The 27,079-nt window shown below is 41.4% G+C and overlaps 1 protein-coding gene across 3 annotated transcripts in view; it reads left to right on the top strand.

Annotated features, from left to right (window-relative positions):
• VCAN (versican) overlaps positions 1 to 26,741 on the top strand; it is a 98,876-nt gene extending 72,135 nt beyond the window's left edge. For all 3 annotated transcript variants that reach the window (XM_032095551.1, XM_032095552.1, XM_032095553.1), the window contains 7 exons: positions 661 to 774; positions 2,216 to 2,329; positions 8,816 to 8,974; positions 10,198 to 10,280; positions 22,692 to 22,836; positions 23,333 to 23,515; positions 23,973 to 26,741. In XM_032095551.1, the coding sequence (XP_031951442.1) occupies positions 661 to 774; positions 2,216 to 2,329; positions 8,816 to 8,974; positions 10,198 to 10,280; positions 22,692 to 22,836; positions 23,333 to 23,515; positions 23,973 to 24,103 (929 nt within the window). In that variant the 3' untranslated portion in view covers positions 24,104 to 26,741. The remainder of the gene's footprint in view (positions 1 to 660; positions 775 to 2,215; positions 2,330 to 8,815; positions 8,975 to 10,197; positions 10,281 to 22,691; positions 22,837 to 23,332; positions 23,516 to 23,972) is intronic.
• Positions 26,742 to 27,079: the final 338 nt, after the last annotated feature.

Below are 27,079 nucleotides of genomic sequence, written 5' to 3' on the forward strand. Positions count from 1 at the left end.
AGCTAACTCCCGTAACAACCGAGGATTTCACAGCAGGTAAGTTTTCATCTTAATGTTTAGTCCAGTTACAAATGTATTCAGTGCCTTTGTTTGTAGTCTTTAAATGTATTTTTAAGAAAGGCAAGTGGGAAATACACATGTGAGAAAAGAAATAAGACTTTGTGGGCATTGACTGATTAAATATGAGGGAGCCAAACAGCAGCAGCCAGTCAGTATGTTCTGTGTACCCTGTCATTCTGCATAAACTAACCCTGTTCAAGATAAAAGCATTTTCCATTCATTTTGCATATGTTTAACTGTTTTCAGCTATAATTAATTGTCATGTCATGCAAACTAAATCCTCAGCAGAGTATCATGACTGCCAAATGCAGTACAGATTGCTGTGAAAAAAGTATAATTCTGAGAGTAATTTACATTGGTTTGTAGTAAATGCCATATTGTTGTTAACGTTGAAAGTAGTGATGCCTGAAGACAAGCTTTACTGTTTTATAAATCTTATTTTCAGTAGTTGAGTATGTTAATAGAGTTTCTGTAGCTACAGTAAAGCCTGCACCACCAATGCAGCAGTGAAGAAAGATTTTTTTTTTTCTCCCAAAAATCAAAAATACACCATTTGCTTGAAACTAGGGAGTCAAATTCCTTTTTCTACTTGTTTAACAGGCCAAGATCCATGCAAGAGCAACCCCTGCCTCAATGGTGGTACCTGCTACCCACGTGGTTCCTTCTACATCTGTACCTGTCTGCCAGGTTTCAACGGGGAGCAGTGTGAATTAGGTAATCTGGTGCCATCTGGGTGCTGATTAACTCAGGTTTAAAGCTGTTGTACATGAGATCTGGTGTGGTTTGAAGTTGAAGCCTGCATGGACATTTGAAAAATTCTACACTGAGGCCCTACTTCAGGACAATTGAATGGAGAGTTCCCCATCTTCTCTCCCATTTTCTCTCTCCCCATAAAGTGCACAGATTTGTGCACTTCAACACAGGAGTTAAAGGAGATGTAAATGAACTGCAGGAGCTGGAATTCACAGCGTTGAATTCCAAAACACACCAAATAAAACAAAATAGACATTAATATTTGGGATAGTTCCCTAAGAGCTTCACATCGTTATTTGAAAGGATGGTAAAATAAAACTGATCCCAAACGTGGCTGTGAAGCTGAGCACTGAACACAAACTTGAAAACTTTTGCAGGAAAATTTAAATATTATCATAATCGTATGCATCTTTGGTATAAATGAGTATTTTGGTAAAAATTCCAGCTGAGAAACCTCTTCCAGTTTCCTGTGACATCTTTGCACCTCCTGTGACTGTAGATTTCAAGAGACTCACCTGTACAGTTCAGACTAACCAGCTTTTCCCTCCAGAAAGCCAGCCAAAGTATGATAAAATGACTGGACCTCATGTAACATTTGATCAGAGCATATTTAAAAATAGAAATATATTTTTTTAAAGCCTTCCAATGATGCAGCAATTATTTCTAGTTGTTTGTTGGTTTGTGGATAAGTCCAGCTTCTTTCTTGTATTTTAATGAGCGAACGACTACCAGCAGTTCACTTTTGGATGGAGATGTTTGCAAAATCTGCATTGAAGTTTAAGCTGCGATTGTTTCAGAGGAGCAGCACTCATTAGGAAACATCACATGATCTTTATGAAGACACATACTAGCTTATAACTGGTGCAGAAGCAACTTGTGCTGAAAATAATTATATAAAATGAAGTTTTGCTCCAATTTAAAACGTGAAGACAAGGTATTTTAGCATCTAGAGGACGCAGGGATAGTTAGTTGTTTACTGTTCAAGACCATGAGTGCTATGATGTTTTGTCCTTCTCTTGATAAGATTAGACAAGGAAGAAATGAGAAATGCAAACCAATGCCAGGGCCTGCTGCTCTGCAGATTGAAATTAGCAGTCTGTTTAATGCTACATGATAAGAGTTCCAATAATTGAGTTTGGTGAAGACATTCGAGGTCCCTGGTGGTTAATGGGAATTTTTGTTGTGCCAGGGTCACATGCACAGGTCAAGTTTTCCCCCAGGAGAAGGCTGCACGCTGCATGGCATTCCTCTTTCTCACCCACACAGTGACCACTGGGATCTTTTGCAATACCTCATTCTTCTGCTCTGAACTGGTCCCAGTCACCAGCGTGACTAAGGCTGCAGAACATTTCCCTCCTGGGAGCTGGGTGGGTAATAAAACCACTTCTATTTTGTGCTGCAGATATCGATGAGTGCCAGTCCAACCCGTGTCGGAACGGAGCCACGTGCATAGACGGCCTCAACACCTTCACCTGCCTGTGCCTGCCCAGCTACGTTGGGGCTCTCTGTGAACAAGGTAAGGGCTGTCCCCTAACCTGTGCTCCTGGACACCCATTTCCATCCCAACAGCCCTCTGGAGTAACGGGGCAAAGCCTCCTAAAAAATGAGAAGGTGGAAGAAACTGACAAAAATTTGCGGGAAGTCACCAGTAGTGAGGAGAGCTCCTAATTTTTGTTAGACTTCCCTGACTTGTGGCTCAGGGTTTTTCCCCATCTCTCATTTTGCACAATCCCTATTGACATGCTAACCTGAGTGGAAGCCATGCTGCGAGGTACCCAATATAAACTGATATATTGGGCAAGTTCTGTGTCAAAACAGCAGCTCTCAGGTGTTGCTTTTCAGCGACAGTTTTCAGGTGGCTCCAAGCCTGCTTGCTTTTGTTGGCTTGCGAACTGCTGGGAAGGCACATAATGAGGCTCTCTCATTACTGTAGTGATGCCTAATGATTGGGAGCAGAGTTACTTTCTGGCTGAGTGTTTCTCTTAAAGAATCACATGTAGTGTAAAAGACTCATCAGAATCCATCACCTCCAAAAAAGCATCAGTGAGATGTAGGAATAGTTTAATGAATAAGACAGATTATATATTCATCCACTAGGGACCACAGCTTTGACAACTTCATCCCACAGTTTTTGAAATTATTTGTTCAGGGATTATTTTAGGAAAAGTAGGTGTAGGATTATCATTACAAGGAGATTGTAAAAGGCTTTCTAAGATGGAGAAGTGAAATAAAGATTGAAAAGCCAAGTGCCTGTAGTTGTCAGAAAATTGCCTGCAAGAAACCCCACTGCATTCACAGGAAACATTCACAGTGCAAGATGCTTACTCAATATGTGGGAGGAGGAATAGGGTAGCAACATTTGTTCTGTCAATAAAATTAATGAAGGCATTTCCGTTGGGAAAAAGGAATGGTGTATTAAAGTGTACTGGCTAAAGCTTATGAAATTTTTTTTTCCTTTTTCTTCAGCTGAATGATTTTGGTCACAGGTGAATGAACTAAACCTTTGGATTTGCCTAATTAATATTGTGTATTTTCATGTCTGTTTCTCAGCTTCAGTGAAGAGTGGTTTGCAAACTCTTCCAGCTCAACCTGTAGAGATTTGTTTGTTAGATATGAAAAATCTCAGTGCTGATCAGCTCCAGCATTTTCACTGTTTAACCTTTTCAGCAGTCTGGCTAACCTTGTAAGTTGAGAAGGCTTTCTGAATCTTGTCTCCCAAATTAAAAATTGATGGTGTTTTCACACCAAAAGAAATAAATGTTCTTACTCCCTTCCTCCTCCCCTTCATTCCAGCAAATCCATAGCAGTCAGTGGCTCTGAGTGCCATGGTAGCTTTAAGCTGCTTTTTATGACCAACCTGAGAGTGCATTTTAGGTGGTTAATGGGAACATTTCCTAGTTTGTCAATCAGAACCAGAGCTGTGCTCTCTCAGCTTTGGAATTTAAATTTCCTCCACTTAAAGTCCTGCAGTGGTTTGGGACTTGGGAAAAGGTTTTAGTGCCAAATTTCCACTCCACCAGACAAAATAAAACTGTGTTGGCGATTCAGACATGGTTGTCTGGCAAGCAGGCTTTATTTCAAGGCATCAGTCCTGACCTCACTAGATTTAAAGACCAGCCAGGACGACAGAATGTGCACCTCGGTGCCACAGGAAAGGTGGAGCTCAGCACACCGAGATTATATTTCATTACTTCTTTTTTTTATTATTTTTTTTAAAATTTCAAATATACTATTCATTTCACAAAGCTTAAAAAAAAAAAAAAGTCAGGCTGAAGGGATTTCTTAGGCACAGTGCAGAGCATTCAAAATGCTGTGGGAGGGAATGGAATCAGGGAGCATTCACTGCCGTTGGAAATGAAGCTCAGAGTAGGAGATGACCACATCTGCACCCACTACACTTGTGCAGAAAAAAAATGCAGAGCTCAGAATTTCACCCAAATGCCCCTGTGGGACTGCTCTGGACTAAGGGATCTTCGGCAGGGGTATCATGCTTGTGTCAGCATTTGGAGGGGACAGCGCAGCTGCACATCAGGGAGCTCTGGCAGTGGGGAAGTTAAAGGAACCTTCTGGGTGATCTAATCCAGGCTGAGGCAAATCAGTCCTGAGTCTCAGGGAGCTGGAACTGGCTCCCTGACAGCCCTTCCTCTTGCCAGGTGGAAAGGGTTCAGCAAACTGAGCTCGGGAACATCTTCCTGAAGAGGGCTGCATTTGATGCTAGAAATAGTGCAGCTGAAAGTTCCTTGAAAAGTTGCTTTTAAACTAGATTGTTAGCTCAGTTAAGACAGCACCACTTCTGGTGCATGTGAGATTAAAAGGGATAATATCTTCTTTTGCCCAGTGCCTGTATCTTTTTAAAGGAAAGATGCATATTTTACTTGTCACTTCATGACATTTGAACATCACCCCTTAAAATTCAGAAATATCCCCAAAACGCTATTTCAAAGAGTGACTGCAGGCTGCAGTAAATCTTGGTGTGAGTTTTATTGTGGGAGAGCCATGAGTCTTTCCATTGTCATCCCTCTGTGAAAGGCCCCTATGACAACTCTCAGGAAATGGTAGAGACTTGCAATTTGAACCTCAGTTTTAAGGGCGAGTTCTCTGTATGAGAACTGGATGAGCTCCTCTGTGGATTTTCCTCTTCCTTCCTTGGCTGGCTAGACTTTCCTTTTCTTTTTCTCCTTTTGCTGCTCTAGCTGGTGTCTACCTGCTCTCAAGGAGTGTTTTAAACTCAAGGTTTGGCTTTCTTGCAGCTGGACATGTGCGCAAAAATGGCACATGTGTGTTTGTAACAGGACACGCCTCCTCGGGGTAATTCAACCAGCTGTTCCCTTCCAGGTTTTGAAAACAAAAGAACTGTGGTTTTCAGCCACCCTATCAGGAGCCGTGTTTTGTTATAAGCCAAGTTCATTGTTTCAATGTCTGTGATTACTCCAATCTCATTTAATTCACTTTGTTCCCAGGGCTTGGTTGGTTGGGGTTGAAGTAGTTGAGAGGGGCTGAAGGAAAAGATAATTTCTGAAGACAGATGGTGTCTTTCTGATGTCTATCAGCTGAAAAGGGATTATTTTGGATATTTACTAGAGAAATATTTACTAGAGAAAAGTTTCTCCTCAAGATGTGTGGGCTAAGTGCCTCCAGCATTTCCTCATTAGCTGAAGGCAGAGGGTCACTGATAAAATTCACAGCTGAGTAAGACTCTCATTATGTTCTGGTACCTGTGCCAGTCTTTATTTCCTTTAAGCCTCTTCTGGAATTTCTTTAAAGACAATGGACCTATTGTCAGCAGCTATTGAAAAAGCAGTACCTATTTATGTATCAAACCTACAGAGAACTCTTTTTTAATGCGGTATTTAGGGATGTTGTTACACATGTCCAACTGCAGTTACAGAGAACAGAAGCTGTGAGAGCAACTCCTTGCACACACCACTGAAAACCCCTGTAAATTGTCATAAATCCTAGATGCATTTTAAAACACCACAAGTATGGTGAGCAGTGTTTCAGTCTTTCCATCACATGCTGGAATAAGGTTACAGAAATCTGTGATTGGGTACACAATGGGAAGTTAGTGCCTGCACCTACTCTGCTCACTGTGGTTGGGTCAGAAAATTTACAGCCACCTGCAATTAGGGTCTAGTGGTTCAGTAAAGGCACAAAAAATTTATACCCATAGGGAACCCTTTTACCTTTGTGTCACCCTTTCATCTTTCTTCATTGAGTAAGGGATGCACGCTGGGCACAAAGCACTGCAGAGGTGAAACTGTCCCCACATTTTTACTTGCCTGGTTTGCATTTTTCATCCTCTTGAATCTTCCTTTCCCTATTCGTTTTTTCCCTCTTCTTATCAACCTCTCCTATTAAAAAAAAAAAAAAACAAAAAAGCAACTCCCGAAAACGCCAACAACACAAACACCAAAAGCAAAACTCCCCCAAAAACAACCCCAGAATTCCCAACCACTCCCCAAAACAAAAAAATTCTCTTCTCCACCATCTAAAAACATATGTATTTTACAGCCATCTGTATCTGTTCTGTCCCTTTTTTGGTTGTGTTTGTTTGTTTGTTTGTTTTAAGGTTTGGGATACACACCGGCACAGAAGTTACTTAACTTTTACCTTTGTCACTGCTTGGCACCTTTTACCCTAAGAAGAGCAATTGTATTATTCATGAATCATGCTAAAGCAATTATATCTCATTTTGTGAATGCAGTCCTCTCAGTTTTGTGTTTTCAAGCCTCTTTGCCTCCCCAGTGTGCCTTTCAGCAGATCTTCTCTCAAACCCTACACTTCTTCCCTAGCAAAGGCCAGGGAAGGCTTGATTAGAATAGCCTGGAAATCCTCTCTGGCCACGTTTTTCTCTGCTCCTTGATATTATCTGACTTGTTTCCTGTGGGACAAAGGAGTCTCTGAACAAGATAAATAATAAAATCTTAAGTGCCTTCGCAAAGGACATAGGTCTGTTATTCAGCCTTGTGTGGTTAAACAAATGTTCTAGAAAACCCAAGGCAGACTAAACTTTAAAAATCACCTAGATGCCAGAGATTAAAGCTGTGTCTGCAGCCTACATCTCACGCAGAATACAAGAGGGAAAGAAATGAAAACTAACAATTTGGTTAGATAGATTACATTCCTTTATTCGTAGCTGGGATGACTCAAGGCTGAAACAGTTTTCTACAGTTCAACTTCGTGGAAATAGAAGGAGATAATCAGTGTAAGCTGTATTATGCCTTTGCATTTGGTACATTTGTGTCAATACTGATGACTTTTGCGAAATTATTTTGATATCAGACTCCTAAGACAATGACTACATTATTAGAGTCAGAGAAATTCTGACAAGCCTCTGATGTGATATGATTGCACTTTGAAATCCATTTATGCACAGTAAAATCTAGTTTGTGTCATGGGGGATTTAAACCCTTTTTTTAAAAAATAGACACTTTGGTGCGTCAAGATGAAAATGGCCTCTTCCTGCTGTGAATTAAGAACCAGCTCTGTGCTGTGAAAAACTATTTCACAGTTGTTTTTTAGGTGGTAGCAGCTCAAACCTAAGTAATCACTGAGTTAAGGTATTTGCAGTCACCAGCCCTTGGCATATTCTGCAATATTTGGCTGTTTCTGTACTAATGCAAAAAGAGCCCTTTTGGCCAAAGCATTGTTATTGACCAGTGGCTACAGTGACTTACTGAACCTGAGAAATCCAGTTCCCATCCCAGAGCATCTCCACAGCTCTGGAAAGGCCGGAACAGTTGGCTTCAGATGCAGTTTTGCTCGGGGGATTGATAAAACTTGCTGGGAAGTAGCGGATTCCCGGTGGGTGGGTAGGGCAGGGGAGGCCAGGCCTTGTGTTTCTGTTCCTCAGCATCCTGCCACTGAGGCCCCTCAGCGTGAGCCACCCCGTGCTGAGATAGCCATGGCTGGAAGACGCTGTAATCTTGTGCTGAAATGTCCTATATGATGCCATTGCATCTGTCATGGCTCGAAACTCTCTGCATTTCCCCTGCTGTTTCTCCCACTCCTCCCCAAAACTCCCTCTTATCACTGGCAAGTCCTTCTCATCCTCGAGCACAGCTCAGACACATTCAGACATCACATTTGTTCTGCCCATCTTATTAATGCTGATTTTTTTCTGTGATTCGTCCCTGCAGAAGCAAGCTTGGAACAGAAACTCTGTTGTTTTTTGACATGCATTCTGTTTACAGCTGCCTAACCTTGACAAAATAACTAACGTCAAATCCACGGATTGTTCCTCTTCCAAGGCTTGTGTTTATTTCTCTTTGGGTTGAAAAGATACAGTAGCTGATGTGAATTCTTTCTGTGATGCGTTCTTATCAGCACAATGCCTCTTGCAAGCACAGACAGCGCGCAATTTCATTACTTTGTGTTTCAGCTTTGCAAACTTCCTGACAAATTGATGCCTAAAGTTGACTTTGTCAAAGAACATGGGTTTTGGGGGAGGGGTAGGGGTGGGAGGTGTGAGTTCAGAAACATCATATTGCATCCTTGCTTCTGCGGGCTGAACAATCGCAATAATTTCCCTTCCTATAATGTTCAGTTATCAGTTTCTTCCAAACTTAAGTTAGTACAGGCACTCAAAGAACCATTTGTCCTTGCAAGTAAAAACTCCCATCCCCACGTACAGGTTCAGAAAACTCTGATGAAATGTAGACTCCCTGCAGTCCAACATCCAGGCATTTCATCCACCCCGGGTTACGGATGAAGATGTCCTCCTGAAATTGCCCAGATTCAGCCTAATTTGATCAGCGGAAACCCACAAAGCGTCCAATTGCAATTATTCATCTTAGATAAGTAATATTCTCACAGCTTATGCTGAAACTGGGTAAGCAGAAGTGCCTGACAGTGAAGTCTCAAGGACGGCCGTTTGCTTTTGCACGCCTTAACAGACGGGTTTTTTTCTCAAAGCTTTGCCCCACGGAAAACCCATTGGCGTAGAAGAGACGTGCCTGGTTTTGGTGCACTGACAGGGATGTGCTTTGTCTGTTTGCTGCAGACACGGAGACGTGTGACTATGGCTGGCACAAGTTCCAGGGGCAGTGCTACAAGTACTTCGCGCACCGGCGCACGTGGGACACGGCGGAGCGGGAGTGCCGCTTGCAGGGAGCACACCTGACCAGCATCCTGTCCCACGAGGAGCAGATCTTCGTCAACCGTGCGTACCCACAGGGTCCTTCTGCCTCACATTGCGGGTGCCACAAGACCAGAGAGATCTGAAGGTGTCAGAGAGTGTCCAAAGGAGGGTCATGGAGATGGGGAAGGGTTTAGGGAGGAGCTGAGGGCATTTGGCCTGTCCAGTTGGAGGAGACTGAGGTCAGACCTCATTGCAGTCTCCAACATCCTCCTGAGCGGCAGCTCCAATCTGCTCTCTGTGAGAGGAACAGGACCCAGGGAGTGGCTGGAGATGGACCAGGGCAGGCTCAGGCTGGAGAGCAGGGAAAGGTTCTTCCCCAGAGGGTGCTGGGCACTGCCCAGGCTCCCCAGGGAATGGGCACGGCCCCGAGGCTGCCGGAGCTCCAGGAGCGTTGGGACAGCGCTGCCAGGGATGCCCAGGGTGGGGTTGTTGGGGGGTCTGGGCAGGGCCAGGAGCTGGACTGGGTGATCCCTGTGGGTCCCTTCTAGCTCAGGATATTCTGTGACTCTAAGCAAGAGGAGTCACTGAGGGCTCAGAGCTGGTGAGATCTCCTCCTCACCACTCAGCTTTTACATCTCCAACTTAAAACACAATTTTAGAATGTTTAAAAGGCATACTTTGTGTTATAAATGTTTACTTCTGCAGTTAATACAAGTTGTCTATCACTATTAAGTTATTATTTGTTAAATAGAAAAAATTTTTTTGGGGAGGAGGAAAACAGGAACTTTTGTTTTTGCATTGAAAGTTTTTGAAACACTTATTTTCTGGAGACTGAAGGGTTTTTGTATATATGACATCAAGCCAATGCCACCATATATCATGTTAGTTAGGCATAAAGAAGTAGTTCCTGTGTGTCACATTGCACAATCTGGACAACACTGGTCTCAGCCTAACCAAAGCTTGAAAACTGTAGATTAAAATATGTGATTGTAACATTTTTTAAATTTGTTTTTCTCCCCTTCATATGTTCTCAGGTAGTAAACTAATTCTGTTTGCTTTGGTGGACACCATCGGGAGTGAAGAGACAGGGTCGGTTAAACCTGTTAGATGAGAATCTGCATCTTTATACACATCCCAAATTAAAATCAAGAAGCTGAAAAAGAGCCTCTAAACCAGTCGTTAGCACAAAGAGCAGAAGAACCTTCAGAACAGGATGTCTGATTCACTCTGTGCAAATTATTTTCTTTGGTGAAATCTCTTCCATTTATGGGAAGGTTAATAAAAATACCCTTCTGGTTCCCTAGGTATTGGCCACGACTACCAGTGGATTGGCCTCAATGACAAGATGTTTGAGCGTGACTTCCGCTGGACTGATGGTAGCCCACTGGTAAGATGCCTTTGAGCTGAAATCACTCGCTCGTTTCTTTTTGTGGTGGCTTATCAAATTCCCACCAGCAAAGAGGGAAGCTGTGTGGTAAAAAATACCCAAATAACAATAATAATAAAAAAAGAAAAAACCAAAAAAAAAAAAACCCAAAAAAACCCCTCAAAACCCTGTCACTAAATATGGACCCAAGCAAGCAGCCAGTAAATTCATTTTGGGACACCTAATATTTTGTGGTTTAGTTCTAAAGTCTTTTTCTTAGTTCTTGTTATTGTATGTGTGGGAACTCTCGAAGGATTCAAACAGAAACACTCAGAAATCTGAGACTGTGGTAATTTAAGGGTCTCTGCTGGAGATGCTTTGTGCTCGTCTTGTGCAAGGACATGTGTGGCAATTCTCCTCACTCACCAGGATGCATTTTTGGGTGATGATCTGGCATCCAAGCTCTCTGCTGGGTCTCTGGGGTGCACAGGGGAGCCTCACAAGTATTTCTGGAGCCTGCTCTGTGTGGCAGCTCTGCAGCAGCCAACCTCAGCTGGTTCAGGAGGCCTGTAACCCATAATTTACCTGTAAAATTTTAAGATGCTGTTGATACCTCTTGCTGCCTTAAAACAAAAAGGAAAATCAGCAGAAGGAGATGGAAAACCTCTTCAGCCACGATCAATGAACCTAAGTCAAAGGGCTGATGGACACAGGAAAAAATCAAGCTCTTCCCCATTCAAAATAATCCCTTCTGCAGGAGGGACAGGTGATTTATTTGCTGTTGAGCACCCACTGAAGCACATTACATTAAGAAAAAGCCCAAACTGCTTATTATTTTCCCTTCCAGTTGTGAACTCTTAAATCAGAGAGCATCTGGGCCCAGGTGTTGTTGCTGCAGCTGATGTAGAAAGACACCTGGGCCAAGGCAGGCTTTATTTATTGCCATTTCATGTAAATAACCGGAGCCCTGAAGTTCTCTGATATGGCACATAAATGAGACTTTTCTTGAGGACATGGCAGTGTGTGGCAGGTGACAGCACAGAGGGGAGGGAAATGGTGGTGGAAGTTTCTGTTGTCTGCCTGGTGGCTCAGAGCATCTGGGCTGGGACCAAGGCACCCGCTGGTGATTCCAGACACCAAACCTTGCAGTGCAAAACAGGATAAATGCTTAAATATTCCAAAGACAGGTTTGTTGTGCCAGTGAATGATGAATCACTCTGGTCTGGTGGAAGGTAGGTGTCCCTGCCCATGGTCCCTCCCAGTCCAAAGCACTTTGTGATTCTATGGATTTGAGGAAATTAAAATTAGAGCTGAGATGCTATTTTTTTAATTCAGGCTACTGACTGAATGGAGCATTATATTTTGACTGTAATTTTCAATTTTAAGAAATTAAGATATTCTAGGAACAGAGTGGTACCATCTGTCCAACAGATTTCTGTTCTGATTGATCTTTTTTCCACCTTATTTTTCTTTCATTTTTAACAACTTCCCTCTGTCTCTTCCTTCGGAAACAATTTAGGTGTCTCTTGAAATCATTTATGTTCATTGCTTCTATAGATTTCCCTCATAACTTCTTCCATATGGTTTCTGGATCCCATAGTTCTGAGCAGCTGCCTCATTTGTTCCCTTTTCCCTGTTTTTTAACTCATTTCTCATAATTTCTAACCACTCTTGTGGTTACAGAGATTTATTACTTCTCTAGTAATTAATAGGAATGATAACATAATTAAATACATGCATCAAATCTATTTCCCTGATGATGTCCTAAAATTGCAGTGAATTTAAATACTATCCTGGCAGAAAACTTTCATCTTTTATGCATTTGCAGGTGAGCAGAATTCATGATAGCTTTAAACGCATTAGCATAATTTGTGATCATAAAAATTAGCATTATTACACCAATGCTCAGGTTCTGACTGTGTTTTAGAGGTGGCTCTTGCCTATAGCCAAAATTTAAATAGCCTTGATGTGTTTTATGCATCAGGGTGCATCTGTATTCAGCTGTTTCTAAATTTGTTTCCCAACTCTTTGCACTCTCCAAATAAATATTATCTATCCACAATTCTTTTCAACACTTCTGGCATAGGGGAACATTTGTCAAGCCTGGTGGGGATCCCCCTGATATCAGTTTTCTTGGAGATGCTATCGGAAAAGTAATTGTGCAGCTACAAGTGGTGCACATTCATCTTTATCTTGATACTTCTTTGAATTTTCTCCAATAACAGCTTGGTTTAATCCAAAAAATCATGCTTGCATGACTTTATGAAGTCTAATGGATTAAAAATAAACCCCTAACAGTTCTGATGGTTGGTAAACTTAAAAGAAAAAGCAAATTAACAACAACAACAATAGCAGCAAGACATGTTGTGGGTGACAAGTTTTAGTGATTTCTCTGTCACATGAATTTTCTTTCTGAACCGAAACAAGCCCCTAGAATTAGGAATCCCTGAACCACAGGTTCCACCACAGCTTTTGCCATGTGATATTTTATTGGCAATTTTGGGAAAAGGGATCAAATACCTTTTTTTTTTTTTCTTTCTTTGTACCTAAAATATTTTTGAAGCAATGCATTCAATGGAAGGAAATCAGTAATTTTTGACATTTTCAGCCCCTGACAAGTTGTGTTTTTCTGGATTTTTTTAAACTGAGGCCAACAGCTAGCCACCATTAAATATGATATTTGGGCAAAGCATGTACATGAGAGTCTAGAATTAAGGTTCTTACTGGGAAACCTACACTGAACCTAAAGTAGTCTTGACAGGCTCTCAGCCTTTCTGAAAAAGACTGTTTAGGTGCCTAATAGTGGAATAAGCATAATCAGCCACCTTTGATACCTTGGAATTCCTTCTTTTTCACCCCCGTAGAAAATGTTCTCTGTTAACAATTCGTCAAAACCAGCAGTAGCAGCAGTCCAAAAAAAAAAAAAAAGCCCCTCTATTCCTGTGCACATTTTTTGAGCTTCAACTGGAATTTATGTTGAACTTGCAAAAATAATGCCAGTAAGCAAGCCTTGGAAAAGATGAAGAGTGATCTTGTAAATACATGCTCCAGCTCTCAGAATTCCTGGAGGAAAATGCTGGTGTCTGGAACAGTGAAGCAAGTACAATCAAATCCAGTGAGAAAGCAAGAAATAGTATTTAAATCTTCTCAGCCCACACGACTTTTGTCCATATTTGCATTGAGTCTGCCTGTTTTCCATTAAAAAAACCCAAACAACCTTCTAGGACAAGAGAAATTATCCTAGTAAAGGAGAACCAGGCCCACTCCTAAATCACAATATTGCAAGTTCTGCTCCAGAGTAGAGAACTTGAGGGGGCTTTTTGATTTACCTCTCTGAAATGTCTGATGCATCACTATCTGTGAGATTTTAGGGGGTTTTGGCAGGTTTGTTTCTTAGCTGTAAAGTGGTTTTTAATTCAAAACTAGTTAGCAGTTTCCTGCCTTTTAGCAGGAATGGTACAATCATTGCCAGGGGTATTGTACAAAAATGGTACAATCATCTGCCAGGGGCTGAGCTGTGCAGATAAAACCTCACCATCTGCTGGTAAAACACACATTTTCAGCTGCTTGTACCCACTGCAACCCAAACACAGACTGGGCCTGAGAAGAGCAAAATTACTTGACTGAAGTAGTTGTGTCCTACCTCTCATGGCCTAAAGTTTAATTGTCAGCTCAGGAGGCATTTTCCATAAAGACAATGGTTTTCAGGTGACTGATATATCATTACTGGCATTTCTTTTGGCCAGACCAATTTGCTTATATTTGGGGTTTTTTTTTATTGTTGTTGTTTTTTGGTTTTTCCCCTCTTATTTATTTATTTTTTCTCTTTTTGAAAGAAGGAACTTCTTTGGTAGTTCTGTTGTTCGGGAGAGGTGGATTCATGTTCTGGAGCTGATGAGCCACACAACAAACCGGTTTTCGGTTCACCAGTCCTTTTTCATATGAAGAGAAAGGAGTTGCTGGCAGCTGTGTTAATGCAGCACAAAAAGTGTGTGTCCTTTCAGGAAACCCAGATGCTCACACGTGGGGCAAGTTCAGTGAGAGCTGGAGATGAGGGGCCACGGCCACTAGCCTGGGCTGGGACTGGAAGCATCATCTGAGGTCGTGGGGACGAGCAGGAAGCTGAAAACTTTGGCAAATCTGCCTAGTCCCTGATTTCAGATAATTTGCCTCAAAGGTGGAGGTGGTGAGAGCAGGTCCTGAGGTGTGTTCAGAGAACTCGCAGCACTCCAGCTCTTTTAGGGCTTTGTTATTCATTACTTCCTGAAAATCAAGCCAATTTCTGCTCCAGACATTTCAGGTATGATTACATTGATAGATTCAAGAGGCAGGAGAGAATAATACAGTGTATTTTAGAGTATGTTTTGCTAGCTCTGCTTTTCTTCTGTTCAGGGTAGTTATAGGGCTGTTCTGTTGGCTTTGGTGTGGGAGAACATTATTTTCCCTCTGATTTACATTCTACAGTGGAATGAAAATGGCTGTATGTAGTCTTTATTTACATTTAGAAAATTACAGAATCTAAATTGCTCTTGCGCTTTACTGCAGACTTTTCTCCCAGCATTGCCCTAACAGTGAACAACTCTTTCAAGTATGTATCAAGGACAATCTTCATCCCACAATTATCATAAAAAGCTCTAAGCAGTAAAAACAAACACATTTGGGAAATAACACAGTGTTGCAGGAGAAGAAAGCAAGGCCCAAACACTCACACAACTGTGGGAGCAGAGGAATTTGCCTACTTGGATCTTTTTATACTTTAAACGTGATGCAGTGCAAACTACAGAACAGCAAAACTTACATTATCAGCAGAGGCATTTAATAATTAATCAGAGGGATAAGAGGACACAACGGGACACTTGAAAATATGCCCGGGAAATCGAATTTAAATAATTCACTTAAGCTCTGTGAATGATAGCTTCTACAGCTGTAAAGCACACCCATCCAAACAGAAAAAAAAAAAATTAAAAAAAAAAAATCTGGTGTTGCTTTAGGCAGCTCCCCCTTTGTGTTTGGATTGCTGGCGTTTCCCAACTAAGGACCCTTGTGAGCAGGCACAGCAGAGAAGGAGCCCTTTGGAGCTATTCATGTTATGGATTAAGCACATACAGCTACTTGGGGCTGTGCCCAGGGCCCCCCGCCCCACGAGGGGGGTTATTCACATCCCCTGGAAAACGCTGTTGATAATTAGTACTTTGTAGGGCGGTGAGCTCACTGCCATTACATAAGATTAGTGCTGTAATAAGGAGCTGGCCAGTGTCTGTGGCCAGATTGTCTGTCACTCGGAGAGTGCTGCCAGCCAGGAAAGGGACAGGGCATTTTGCCACTTTTAAAGCTGTCCAGAGACCCTGCCTTGGTTCTCCTCCTCTTTGGCACAGGGGCGTTTATGCTTTGTGTTCTGCAAAGCTGGTTCCTCAGGTTGTCAGTGTTAAGAGCTACATTAAAAAAAAAATTAAAAAAAGAAGGAAAATAAACCAGAAACTTAATTCTGGCAAAAACAAAGCCCTCTCTTTTCCTTCCTTTATTGGTCGGTGAATCAGAAGGCTTTAGCTTGAGCAAATCTGTAACTGCACCCCTCTCAGAAAGAGTAACTTCATTGAACACACACACACACACACAAAAAGCGTGGAGTATGGTAGGGAAGGAGCCTGCCTCTGAGGGTTAAGTAAAGCAAACAAACTAAAAAAGTGCTGTAGTCAGCTGCAAACAAAAAGCTCATTGTGCCCATGTCCCATAGGGTCCTTGGAGAAGGAGATTTTAAACCTACCAAATGTTTTGGTTCTGTGCTGCAGTCAGTCATTATGGCCTCTTTTTAAGATGCTCATTTGACCCACGTTTAAATGGAGGAGAACTATATAATATTATTAATGACAGGTATATTTTTGGCTCAGGATGTGGTAGGAAGGGCCTCTTGGACAAAGTGGGGTTTTGTCTTATTTTTACCAGGGGGGTCAGCAGTTACTTCAGAGACTTTTTACTGCTGGGCTGAAATTACTTGTTACTCTGGGCTAAAATTCTTGGACAGTTTCAGACCTGCAGTAATTGTTGACAAAGTGCAGGATTTTCCTTTTTTTTTTTTTTTTTTTTTTTTTTTTTTCCCAGTGGCTCTTCTGGTAGCTGTGCACAAAAAGGTTCAGTCACACCCCACACAATTTGCATCACGCTGCCAATGTATATTCGTGTCAGCGTGACTCCAAAAAGAACGTGAATTACACCAAACCAACACTTCAAATTACACCAAACCCCACTTTGTTCCACAGTAAAACACCTGCCCTGTGGCAAGAGAACTTCTCCAGGTCTTTGCCACTCATTTTTAACATGATTTCTCAGCTGCTAAAGTGACGTCTGAGAGCCCAGCACACAGAGCATACCCTCAAAACTGAAGTGGATGAAAGCTATTATTCTGACAACAAAACATGGTAAAGAGCAGGTAAAAGTCCACGGCTTCATTTAGCTTTGAAAGGGTTAATGAAGGAGGTGTCTTTTCTCAGTAATTATCCCTCTGGAGCAGCTGTGGGCTTTGCTGTGAGTAGACAGTGTCACCTAGCGGGGTTTCATTGCCACGCTCACCGCTTTCTGCTTCTCAGGGAAAAATTGTCGTTCTATGGGGTTGTTTTAAGAACAATCCCAGAGCTACTCATCTGCCCCGCCATACAATCGTCTCTTCCCAAAGCTATAGGATTGACAGTGCTTTTGTGTTTCAATTTCATCAGGTAGCCTTTTTTTCCACTGGTTTAATTTAAATTCATTAGATTTCTTTCCCAAATTATTTATTTGTTTTTTTGCAGAGCTCTTCCTGCTTATTCAATCTGCAATCACTTCTCGTGCATACCCGTAGACACACATTAATGCATGCTTTTCAGAGTCCCTTTCTTTTTTTTTTTTCTTTTGCAAGCTGCTGCACAGGGCTCAAGAAGTTTTTCAGCACATTCCACCTCTCTGTTACCAAAAAACCCAACCCCTGCAAATGAAGCAGAAGTCCTTAGCAAAGCTCCTCCTGGGAGTTTCTCTTGTTCACAGTGTGTGACTCAGTCATGGGGAGTGTTGGGTTCCTGCCTGGTCCAAATCCTGCCAGTTTCCCAAATCCTATGCAAATAAAACTCAGATTAAAAGCTAAAGGGAAGGCACTCAACTATGACCTATAAAAATACCAGGATCACGACGTGTGATTTTTGTGTGTGCTTTCAGATAGATTTAAATATAGGAGCTTCAAATTGATTTGAGTTTCTCCCAGCAAAGACTTACGTACCCACTTGGTTCCTCCTTCAGGCAATTATTTTAGCATCTGTCTGAATCCTGCATGTGATCTTCCCCGTGATCTTCCCCCTTAAGGCATGAACCATGCCTTTAAATCAAGCAAGGTATGTGCTAAGCACTCACTGAATGGAGTTTTTAATCTCAAAAATGCTTTTGGTGAGTTCTGTCAGACTGCTCCCATTCATAAAATTAAACAGAAAATTCCCTTGCAGCACTGGAGGGAACTTTAGTGAAACAGAGCCTGCACTATAAGGTAGTTTATCGTCTTTCCCACGTATAAATGCATTTAAATACTAGGTGAACTTAATGGAAGTATTTCAGACATTGCCAAATCTTCACAGAAATCTGGTTGATTTTTTTTCCTATGGAAAAGAAATGCAATCCCGTTCAAACTTTCCAAGTGTCTCCTGTAACAGCATCCGTGCTGTATAGCAGCATGAGTCACAAATGAGGGTTTCCTGGACTGATCCATGTGCTCGTTGTAGCCTCGTGCAGATCCTGTAGTTCAGCCACCGAGTAATTCCCAAGACTCACTGAAAGTGAGATGTAAGTTTTACTTAAGCTGTCCAATTATAACAACCCCCACAGTGAGGGACTCCTTCAGGGACTTTCCTGATAAAGATTTCTAAGACTTCGTCTGCTATTGTGTTGAAAAAAAATAAAGAAAAAAAAAAGTATTCCCGCTCTTATCAGAGTTATGGCAGGACAAGAAAAGGGTGATAGCCAGTGAGGTTTGCAGTGGTGTTTTCAGCTTAGTGATAAATACCAGCCAGGAAATGTTGCTTCACTTCCAGATGAAATGGCACGGAAAGTGTCCAGTCAGCCAGTCCCTACATCTTCCATTGTTGTTTTTTCTTTAATTTGCCTCATTAGTCTGGCATTAAGGAGGAATCAGATAGGGAAGTAGCCGGAATGAAGGGAAATAAAAATCACAACTACGAGCGCCAAAAAGTGCCGAGACAGATTTGTGCTTTAAGCTTATTTAAACATGCTGAAAACATGCTTCCTTTCCCCAGAAGGAAAAGCCTTAACCTGTAAATCTAAGTAGATGTATTTCAAGTAAATGATTTCCTAGCTTCAGTCGTGTGCAGGAGATTACTGGCCTTTACACGATACAGAGGTCAAGCAGTAAAGTTTTGTTGGCATCAGTGGTTTATTTTATTGTGCTTCGTTAAACACAGTGCTTGTTGACTATTTAGGAATGCAAAATCCGAGTGATTGATCTCAGGCGCTTGATGAGCCTTTTGGAGATAAAGGAATGGCTGAAATTCCCAAAGGAGTGTCACAAAGCTGAGATACCCCTGGATCCACCTGAGTGGATTACCCATTAGTAAGGAAATGAGACCATCAAGAAAGGCTGCTTATCTGAGAATTTAAATAACAAATCTCCCACGAGGTGGGATCATGACCATGAGGAAGATTATGCTCCCTCTGTTTAATTAGCAGTCATCTGAATGAGAATAGGTAGTGACTGGCTAATAAAGTTTTCTGCTTTACAGATTTTGCGACAGTCCTGGCTTTTTTAGCTCATTTTATGTCACAAGTCCCTCTGCCACCCAACATGACTGTGAGTTTATGCAATGCCATATAAGGAAATCCTCCCCCAAAAATGTGGAACTTAATAGAACGTCCTCATGGGCTTTTGAAACCCATCATATCCAAACTCCTCCTGTGAGGCAAGAGAATATATTTTCCCTGTTTTAGGGGCTGGGAATGGCCAGCCAAGTGCATTGTCTAGTGCCACGTTTAGGAAGTCTAGTGCCTCTTTAGGAAGCCTAAAGAGCTGAATCCCAACTCAGCTCCAGCTCTACCATGGACCATCCACGCTCTGCAGGAGAATTTTCGGGGCGTTTTAGCAGAGAAATACAGAACTAATAAATCCAGTGTGACAGAGAAGGCTTTGATTTCAGCAATAAAGCCAAAAAAGCACAAGGAAGATTAACTAGTGATTACAGTAAAATTAAAGGCATAAAAAGTATAAACTCCAGTTTTTGTCCTGCAATGATGGTCAGACAGAGTGGTGGCTCCCCAAGGACAAAATGAAGGTAGAGAGACCCAACTCCTGTCCCTGGGGGTAGGTCCTGCAGTCACCTGATTACACAGAAACCTCAGGTTTTTGAGGAAAAGTCCCAATTACCCTGCCATCGTGGGTGTTGAGAGCTTCACAGAGTGGGTGGCACAGTGGTGTCTGCCTGAGCCCGAGGTCGGGGCTTGACCAAGGATGGGTTGTGGTAAATAACACAGAGAATAAAAAATTTCAGCTGAGTTTTGTATCAGTTGGCCAGGGCTTGGAGCAACCTGGTCTAGTGGAAGGTGTCCCTGCCCATGGCAGAGGTGGCACTGGATGATTTTAAAGGTTCCTTTCAACCCAAACAATTCTGAGATTCTGTGATTGCTCTGAACCTTCCTTGCCACAACCACCTCAGTGAAACATGCTGGAGGAGAAGTGTGGTCAGCCAAACCTCCTCTGAAGCACATAGTTTTTTGAGTTTTGTACATAACGCAGACTATATGTCCACAAATATACAGTCTGGAAGTGCTTTGCATGTTAATACAGAGAAAAAATTCACATCTGCTGTGGTAATGTTGCTTAAAAACCAGAGTAGTGAAGGTTTTTAGGTCACTCTGTGCAATCACCCAGTGTAAATATTTCTAATAAGGACTAGAAATCTTACAGCAACTTCTTTTCCATGTATTCACTAAGTATTTGATCCTATCTAGGTTCTGTCTTATGAATGATTCAGCTAAGAGCATTGCCAAAGATTTTTTCCCATTACTTTTTTGCTGATTGATATGGGTTTACTGGAGATCGTGCAATCACCCCAGATCTACACTAGTGTTAAGTGAAAACCAGAGTCATGTTTATGGTCATGCAAAGACCTAATCCATAAGAGAAAAGCAAAATATTAATTTCTTTTTCTAGCAGCCTCATTCCACTCAAACTGTGAGAATCTCCTTGTATCATTGTCCCATTATCAGTGTCTAAATAAGGAATTGAAAAACTACAGAGGAGCTGGGTGGAGACCTAAGAAAGCAATTCAGCAGTCTGGAACTTCCTCTACTAAGCAATTCTGGCACCAGACTCAGGCAAAATCAGAGCTCCTCAGCCAAAATAAATCTGTGCAATGACGGTATCAGATGTGAGGTAACAGCAAGTCATGCTGGGGGATATCAGACATTCTTGAACAAGCCACAGGGCCTAGATGTAATCCTTTGCCACTACACTGCAGTCCTGCCAGCTAAGCAAACACAAATTTTGGAGTCATTTTGGCAAGGCAAGTAAGAGCATACGGAGTCTGTGTGCTGAGGGTGGGAGCTGGCAGGCTGCTGAGCACCTCCAGCTCACACGCCCCCGATAACCACTAAATAGCCCTCATTCCCACACTCTCATCCCTATGGAAGCAAGCAGCTCTCCAGGATCATTTCCACACGAAACAGCTGCAAGGCTTGTTGAAATCTTTCCTTTGCTCTCAGGACATTATTGATGAAATTTTCTGCCACTAACCTTGCATTTTTCTTTCATTTTTGTGTGTGTGTATTCACACGTTCTTGAAAGTCAATGGAGTCTGGACTTGAGTAAATGACTTGGTCTGCATTGCAATTTAGGACTATTAAACACTGAAAAGCTGAGATGGAGTTAATTTAGTTCCAAATGAAAAGGGGGATGTTTTATTAGAGGTAATAAATTCAGTGCAGAGCAAATTTATTTGGACTGTGCTGGTTAAATTGCCTGGATAATTAAAACCTATGATGGGTAAGATGACACGTGGTAGGAAAAGGTTAAGTATTTAACTCATTTTCCTTTCACAGTTTGATTCATTGTAAGGTAAATACTACTTGTGTGGGGTATGTTAACTTTATTTCTAAAATGTGTTCACCCAAGCAGTGAATAGGGGTTATTTCACAAAGTTGAGAAAATAGAAAGCTAAACTTTTATGACATTTACACGGGCCAGCTCTGGTCAGAAAGATGTAAGCACTGAGGAAAATATAAGCACTGTAGAAACTGTGTCATTTTGCCCATACAAGGGGCTAGCTGCCTGGTTAATGTCTGGCATTTATGTGAATTCCAGTTCTTACAGATATCTATTTTTATCCTTCATTAAATTCTTCCCAGAGTGACACAACAGAAATCCCAGCAAAAATCACTAGGAGTGGTTTCCAAATATTCTCTCTCTTTTCTTGACATACCATCATGCAAATCTCAGATTCCTGTGCTTTGTTTGGGAACAAGGAGAGGGGTTATCCCACCTCTTCTGGCTGCCAGGACAGGAGGCTGTATGTCTCCTGACAAGAACTGCTGCACAGGTTTCAACCAGTCTGACAAAAGTGTTGCTACTTTTCCTGCTGATTGAAAAAACAGACTGAATCCTCCGAAATTTGCATCCAGAAATGACATTGTGCTGATACTTCATAGCCATTTGAAGGTTCTTTTATGAGGTCTTTTTTTTTGTTTGTTTTTCACATACCAAAAAACAGATTTCTACTTCTAAAAGTAATGTACTTTGAAGAATCACTTTCTGCTTTTATTCATATATTTTTGTAGACGTCTGGAGCTGGTTTTTCCACAGAGGGCAGAATTTGGGTCACCATTTCTAAAGCTGAGAGGCTGCTGTCTGGGCTCAGTCTGCCACCTAGGATTTTTAGTGGAAACACCAATCTCCAGTGGTTTCAGGGGCCACATTCTGACTCTTTCACTTACGTTGCACTTAATTCTGCACATCATCCTATGGAATGACTTCATTAAGTGAATGAAGTCATCCAGTGTCATAAATAATCCGAGTCTAGGTAGTCAGTCTGTAATTTCCCACTTAGTAGATGTGGACTAATGAAGGTTATGGGCTATTTACTCTATTTTCTTGCATTATACTTTATGACTCTCATGTAGGAAAGAATGTTCTAGACACACTTAGGATCCAGTTTTCTTCGTGTCTCTTTGTTTTGTTCACCTGACATCAGTTTACAGTAAATGAGAAGTTAGACCAGATTATTTTTCCCCTTGAGATGATCTTTAATAGGGTGGGAAGATATTATACATCTACCTTTGTTCAGCCCATACTTAGCAGCCTGATTCAAACAGTTCAGATTGCTCTTCACCACAGGTGATGCCATGTGCTCTTTTGCTGATGTAAATATTCTCCAGCACTGGGAATGATGGTTTTGCTTCTCTTTTCTGCAGCAATATGAGAACTGGAGACCAAACCAGCCAGACAGCTTCTTTTCTGCTGGAGAAGACTGTGTTGTTATAATCTGGCACGAGAACGGGCAGTGGAATGATGTCCCGTGCAATTATCACCTCACTTATACCTGCAAGAAAGGAACAGGTACAAAAACCATGTTTCCAGTGACAAAACCATAATTTCCTGAATTGCCATTCAATACTTTTTGACATGTTCTCTGGACCTTGATGGATCAGTTTTAAGTCCTTTTGAGTGGTCTGTCATTGAGGATGACACGAAGAGTCTTGAAAATGGGACTTTTTCCTTAAATGCTTGTAGTAACTTCACTGGTTTTCAGGTTTTTGAAAAAACACTTCTTTGTGTGAGTATGCCAACTTTTTGGCTTGAATTTATGTTAGAATTTAAAACAAAAACACAATAGTAACCACAATGTCTGCCATTTTCCAATTTTCATCACTTTTGGTTTATGAGACTGAAGATCTACAGGACAGACTGATCCCCTGTCCTTGTCTGGATGTTCCTCTTGGGAGTCCAGCTGAGGTCCCTTGTCACCTTCCCTTAGCCATTGCTCACAGGTCAGTCCCAGTTCAAACTGGGCTCACAAGCTGAAGTTTTGGGTGATGCTCTCTATTCCTTTCAGTGGCTTGTGGTCAGCCTCCTGTGGTGGAAAACGCAAAGACCTTCGGGAAGATGAAACCTCGTTACGAGATCAACTCCCTCATCAGATACCACTGCAAAGATGGTTTCATCCAGCGCCACATCCCGACCATCCGGTGCCAAGGGAACGGACGATGGGATATGCCTAAAATTACTTGCATGAATCGTGAGTTCTCTGAAAGCAAACCAGTGGCAAACCAGAAACAGTGCTAATTAACCATTAATAAGTAATGAACATGTATTGTAAGAGATGAGCAAAGCTGGCAGGGCAGATTGTGGCAGCCATACTGCTCATTCTGTCTGCAGGAAAATACACCAAACTTCCAAAACTAATTGAAATTTTCCTGTTTTGTTTCTGCAGAAGGCATTAAGATTATTTTAAAGTAAGCAGCAACACTGTTAGAAAAATCCTGGAATCAACAGGTTGCTAATAATGCTAATGATTCTTTCTGCAACTGGGTGCATGCCTGTGACACTGTCACAGCTCCAGTTAATCATTTGTTAACCCTCTAATTAACCAAGAGTAAATGGAACTGTGATCTGAAGCGTAGCCAGCCCATTCGCACTTTAATTTTAAACGATTTTCCCTTTCTTTTTTTTTCTCTCCTCCTTTCTCTCTGCAGCCTCCACATACCAAAGGACTTACTCTAAGAAATACTACTACAAACACTCCTCATCGGGCAAGGGGACGTCGTTAAACTCGTCCAAGCACTACCACCGCTGGATCAGGACGTGGCAGGACTCGAGGCGCTGAGAGCTAAATGGTGAATGGGGATTTCCACCATTTCAGCCAAAGTCATAACTTTCTGTGCCTTTTTCTATCACTTATAGGAGTATTATTAAATCGTTTTGAAACTATGGACTGCAGTATTCACGACGCGTTTTGCAAAAAAAATTTAAAAAAAATTACGGTGTTTATCAGAAAATTTAAGAAATAAATAAAAAAGAGGAGAAGTGCTTATGGGGATAAAAGGAAACCATTTCCAGCCTATAAAGATTATTAGTTTTCTATATGCCATCGGTGTGGACGATTTTATGATATGTACCAGCCTTCTGCAATATTTAAACAGCTCAATTTTAGCACCAATGAAAATGTAAATAAGATGATTTTAATGTTGTTTGACTGTGTGTTGTTTTTAAAATCCTGTATATAAAATGAAAAGTCACACTAATTTCAGGCATATTTATGGTTAGAACGGCCTCAGAGGTCTTCAGTCATTTATGACATTGTTTCTGTGTTGTTTACCTAGGCTGGAAATGGTTGAAATAATGACTTCACTGACTGAAATTTGCAATTATCAGGTGAAGATAAACACACAAGTGACATGACTTTTTTTTTTTTTTTTTTTTAATGGGAACTGTGCCAATTCCCACCCGAGGTACAGTTTGTGTCCCGTGAGATGAAAAGTTTAGACAGAGCACATAAAAGTGGCACGAAGCATGAACTAGGGACTGCAATATGGAAAGTTTTTCTGCTCTCCATTCCAGCTTCAGCACACGTGAGAAAGGACTGCGTGGAGGAGTTGTGTATGACAAGGAGAGCCTGTAAAATTCCAAGTGCTAATACATTAACTTTATCAACCAGGGCCACTTTTTTTTTTTTTTTGAGAAGAGGAAAAAAAAAGGAAAAAAGGAAAAAAACTACTTTCACAATATTAACCACAAGGTCTATATTACAGGTCTCTGCATTCTAAAATGGAGGTAGACCTGGTGTTTGGGGGATTTTTTTTTTTTGTAAAAAACAAACAAAAATCAAAAAAGTAAATAATTTTGTATATATAACCATTTTTTAATCTTTTTATAAAGTAATGAATGTTTGTGTATGAATGCTGCAGCTGTGAAGCGTACATAAATAAATGAAGTAAGCCATACTGATTTAATTTATTGGATGTTATTTTACCCATACAAAGAAGATTCAAAGAGCTCACCAGTGCAGTATTAGCCCCTGAGCTCCACTTTTGGAACCATCTCTCAGTTCAGCTTGCTCTTTTTCCCCGGAGAACAAAATTCCTGCTAAACAGGATCATTTGTTTGCGGCTAGATGGGTGAGAACTGTGTGTGACCGACAGAAGAATCAGGATCTTGGCTTTCTCTAAAGAAGTGTGTGCACAGATTGGTTCTAGGTTGTAGCTGGTGCAGTGTGTACGTAGGAGTTTTCTGTTATGATTTCTTGCCCTGGTCAGTGCCACCGCTGACCTCAATGTGTACAGTGAGTGTAGGAGGTGACGTTTGAAACGGCCTCTCCACGGAAAGGACTGTTATTCCTGCAAAGTGCCTTGCACACCTTTGGGCACAGGACAAAAAAAAAAAAAAAAAACAAAAAAATAAAAAAAAAAAAAAAATTATAAAAAAAAAAAAAAAAAAAAAAAAAAAAAAAAAAAGAAAATAAAGTAAGTTCCTTAGGATGTACCTTTTAAAGTAACATGAAAAATACACGCAGGCGCGAGGTTTACGCCTTTGTGTTCGTGTGGGGTTGTGATGGAAAAAAACTGAGAGGGAAAGGAGAAGGATTGAAACCCAGCCAACATAGCAGAGCTGCCCATGGAGTGACCTTGCCACAGCTCGTTGGGAGCTGAAACCAGAGCTCCAGACAACATCCCCTGACCTTGAGGAATGGCAGAGGCTGCTCCCCACCCTCGTGGCGGGGCCTCTCCGTGTTGGCCGGTCCATTCCCCACCCCTCGCCCCCAAACAATGCACATAATACTTTTCTCTATTTATATTATTATCTTGTATAGTGTATAATGTGAATGTCTGGGGTTTTTTTTGTGAATGAAAGTCTAAAATCTTTGTAACTTTTATATCTGCTTCTGTTTCACCAAAGAAACAAGGTTCTGCTATACTGTGACTTGTCTTGTTATTGCATGTCTTCCTGTTTAAATCTATGCAATGTGATTTTTTTCATATGAATACAACCAGACTGTCAGGTACTTCACAATTACCATGGGCTTGGTCAAGTGCCCGCTGGAGTCAAAGAGTCAGCTGGCTGAACTTTAGTAGGTGCTGGATTTGACTTTATATGAGCAGCTTTAGGGGATATTTTAAGATATACATTGTATGTTTTGAAGTCGATTATTGCTTGTAAAAGTCAAGGCTCTGTTCATAAATATACACTAATCTACACATCACTTCCTTGTACCAGAAACACACAGAACAGAAAATATATTTTAACACTTTGCAAACTTTCTCACCATATGTATAAAAAACCCTGCATAGATTTGTTGTTTTCTTGTCTACTTGTTGGATTTAAACAATGTTGTAAGACATTCAGATAACATTGTGATTGTAGTTTTAATTAGGTTAGATGCAGTGCTTATATTGATTTTTTTTTTCACCTCCTTCTATTACGCATAATAAAATAGGACTGACAACATTCCTTATTAAAAAAAAAAACCAACAAAAAAACCCTAAAAAAACCTGTCACCCATGCTTGTTTATTTAGACAGGGAATGGCAAATTATTCAGCTCTGGAGAATTTCTCTAATACTGATGTAAACCTTGAAATGTTTCTGTACCAACACCCTGCACACACTCGTGTCACAGAGTTGGCTCTGCCCTGAAGTCAGGGTGCTACCATGACAAACACCATCATTCCTTCACCTGGAGCATCTGTGAACTCTGTGGAACAATGCTGGGGTTGGAGTGGAGGGATAGAAGACAAAACCAGAGATGTCACAAGGGCCTGGAGTGACTGGACAAGGGGGAATGGCTTCAAACTGGGAGAGAGCAGG

This window comes from Corvus moneduloides, chromosome Z, assembly GCF_009650955.1.
Source record: "Corvus moneduloides isolate bCorMon1 chromosome Z, bCorMon1.pri, whole genome shotgun sequence".
NCBI lineage: Eukaryota > Metazoa > Chordata > Aves > Passeriformes > Corvidae > Corvus > Corvus moneduloides.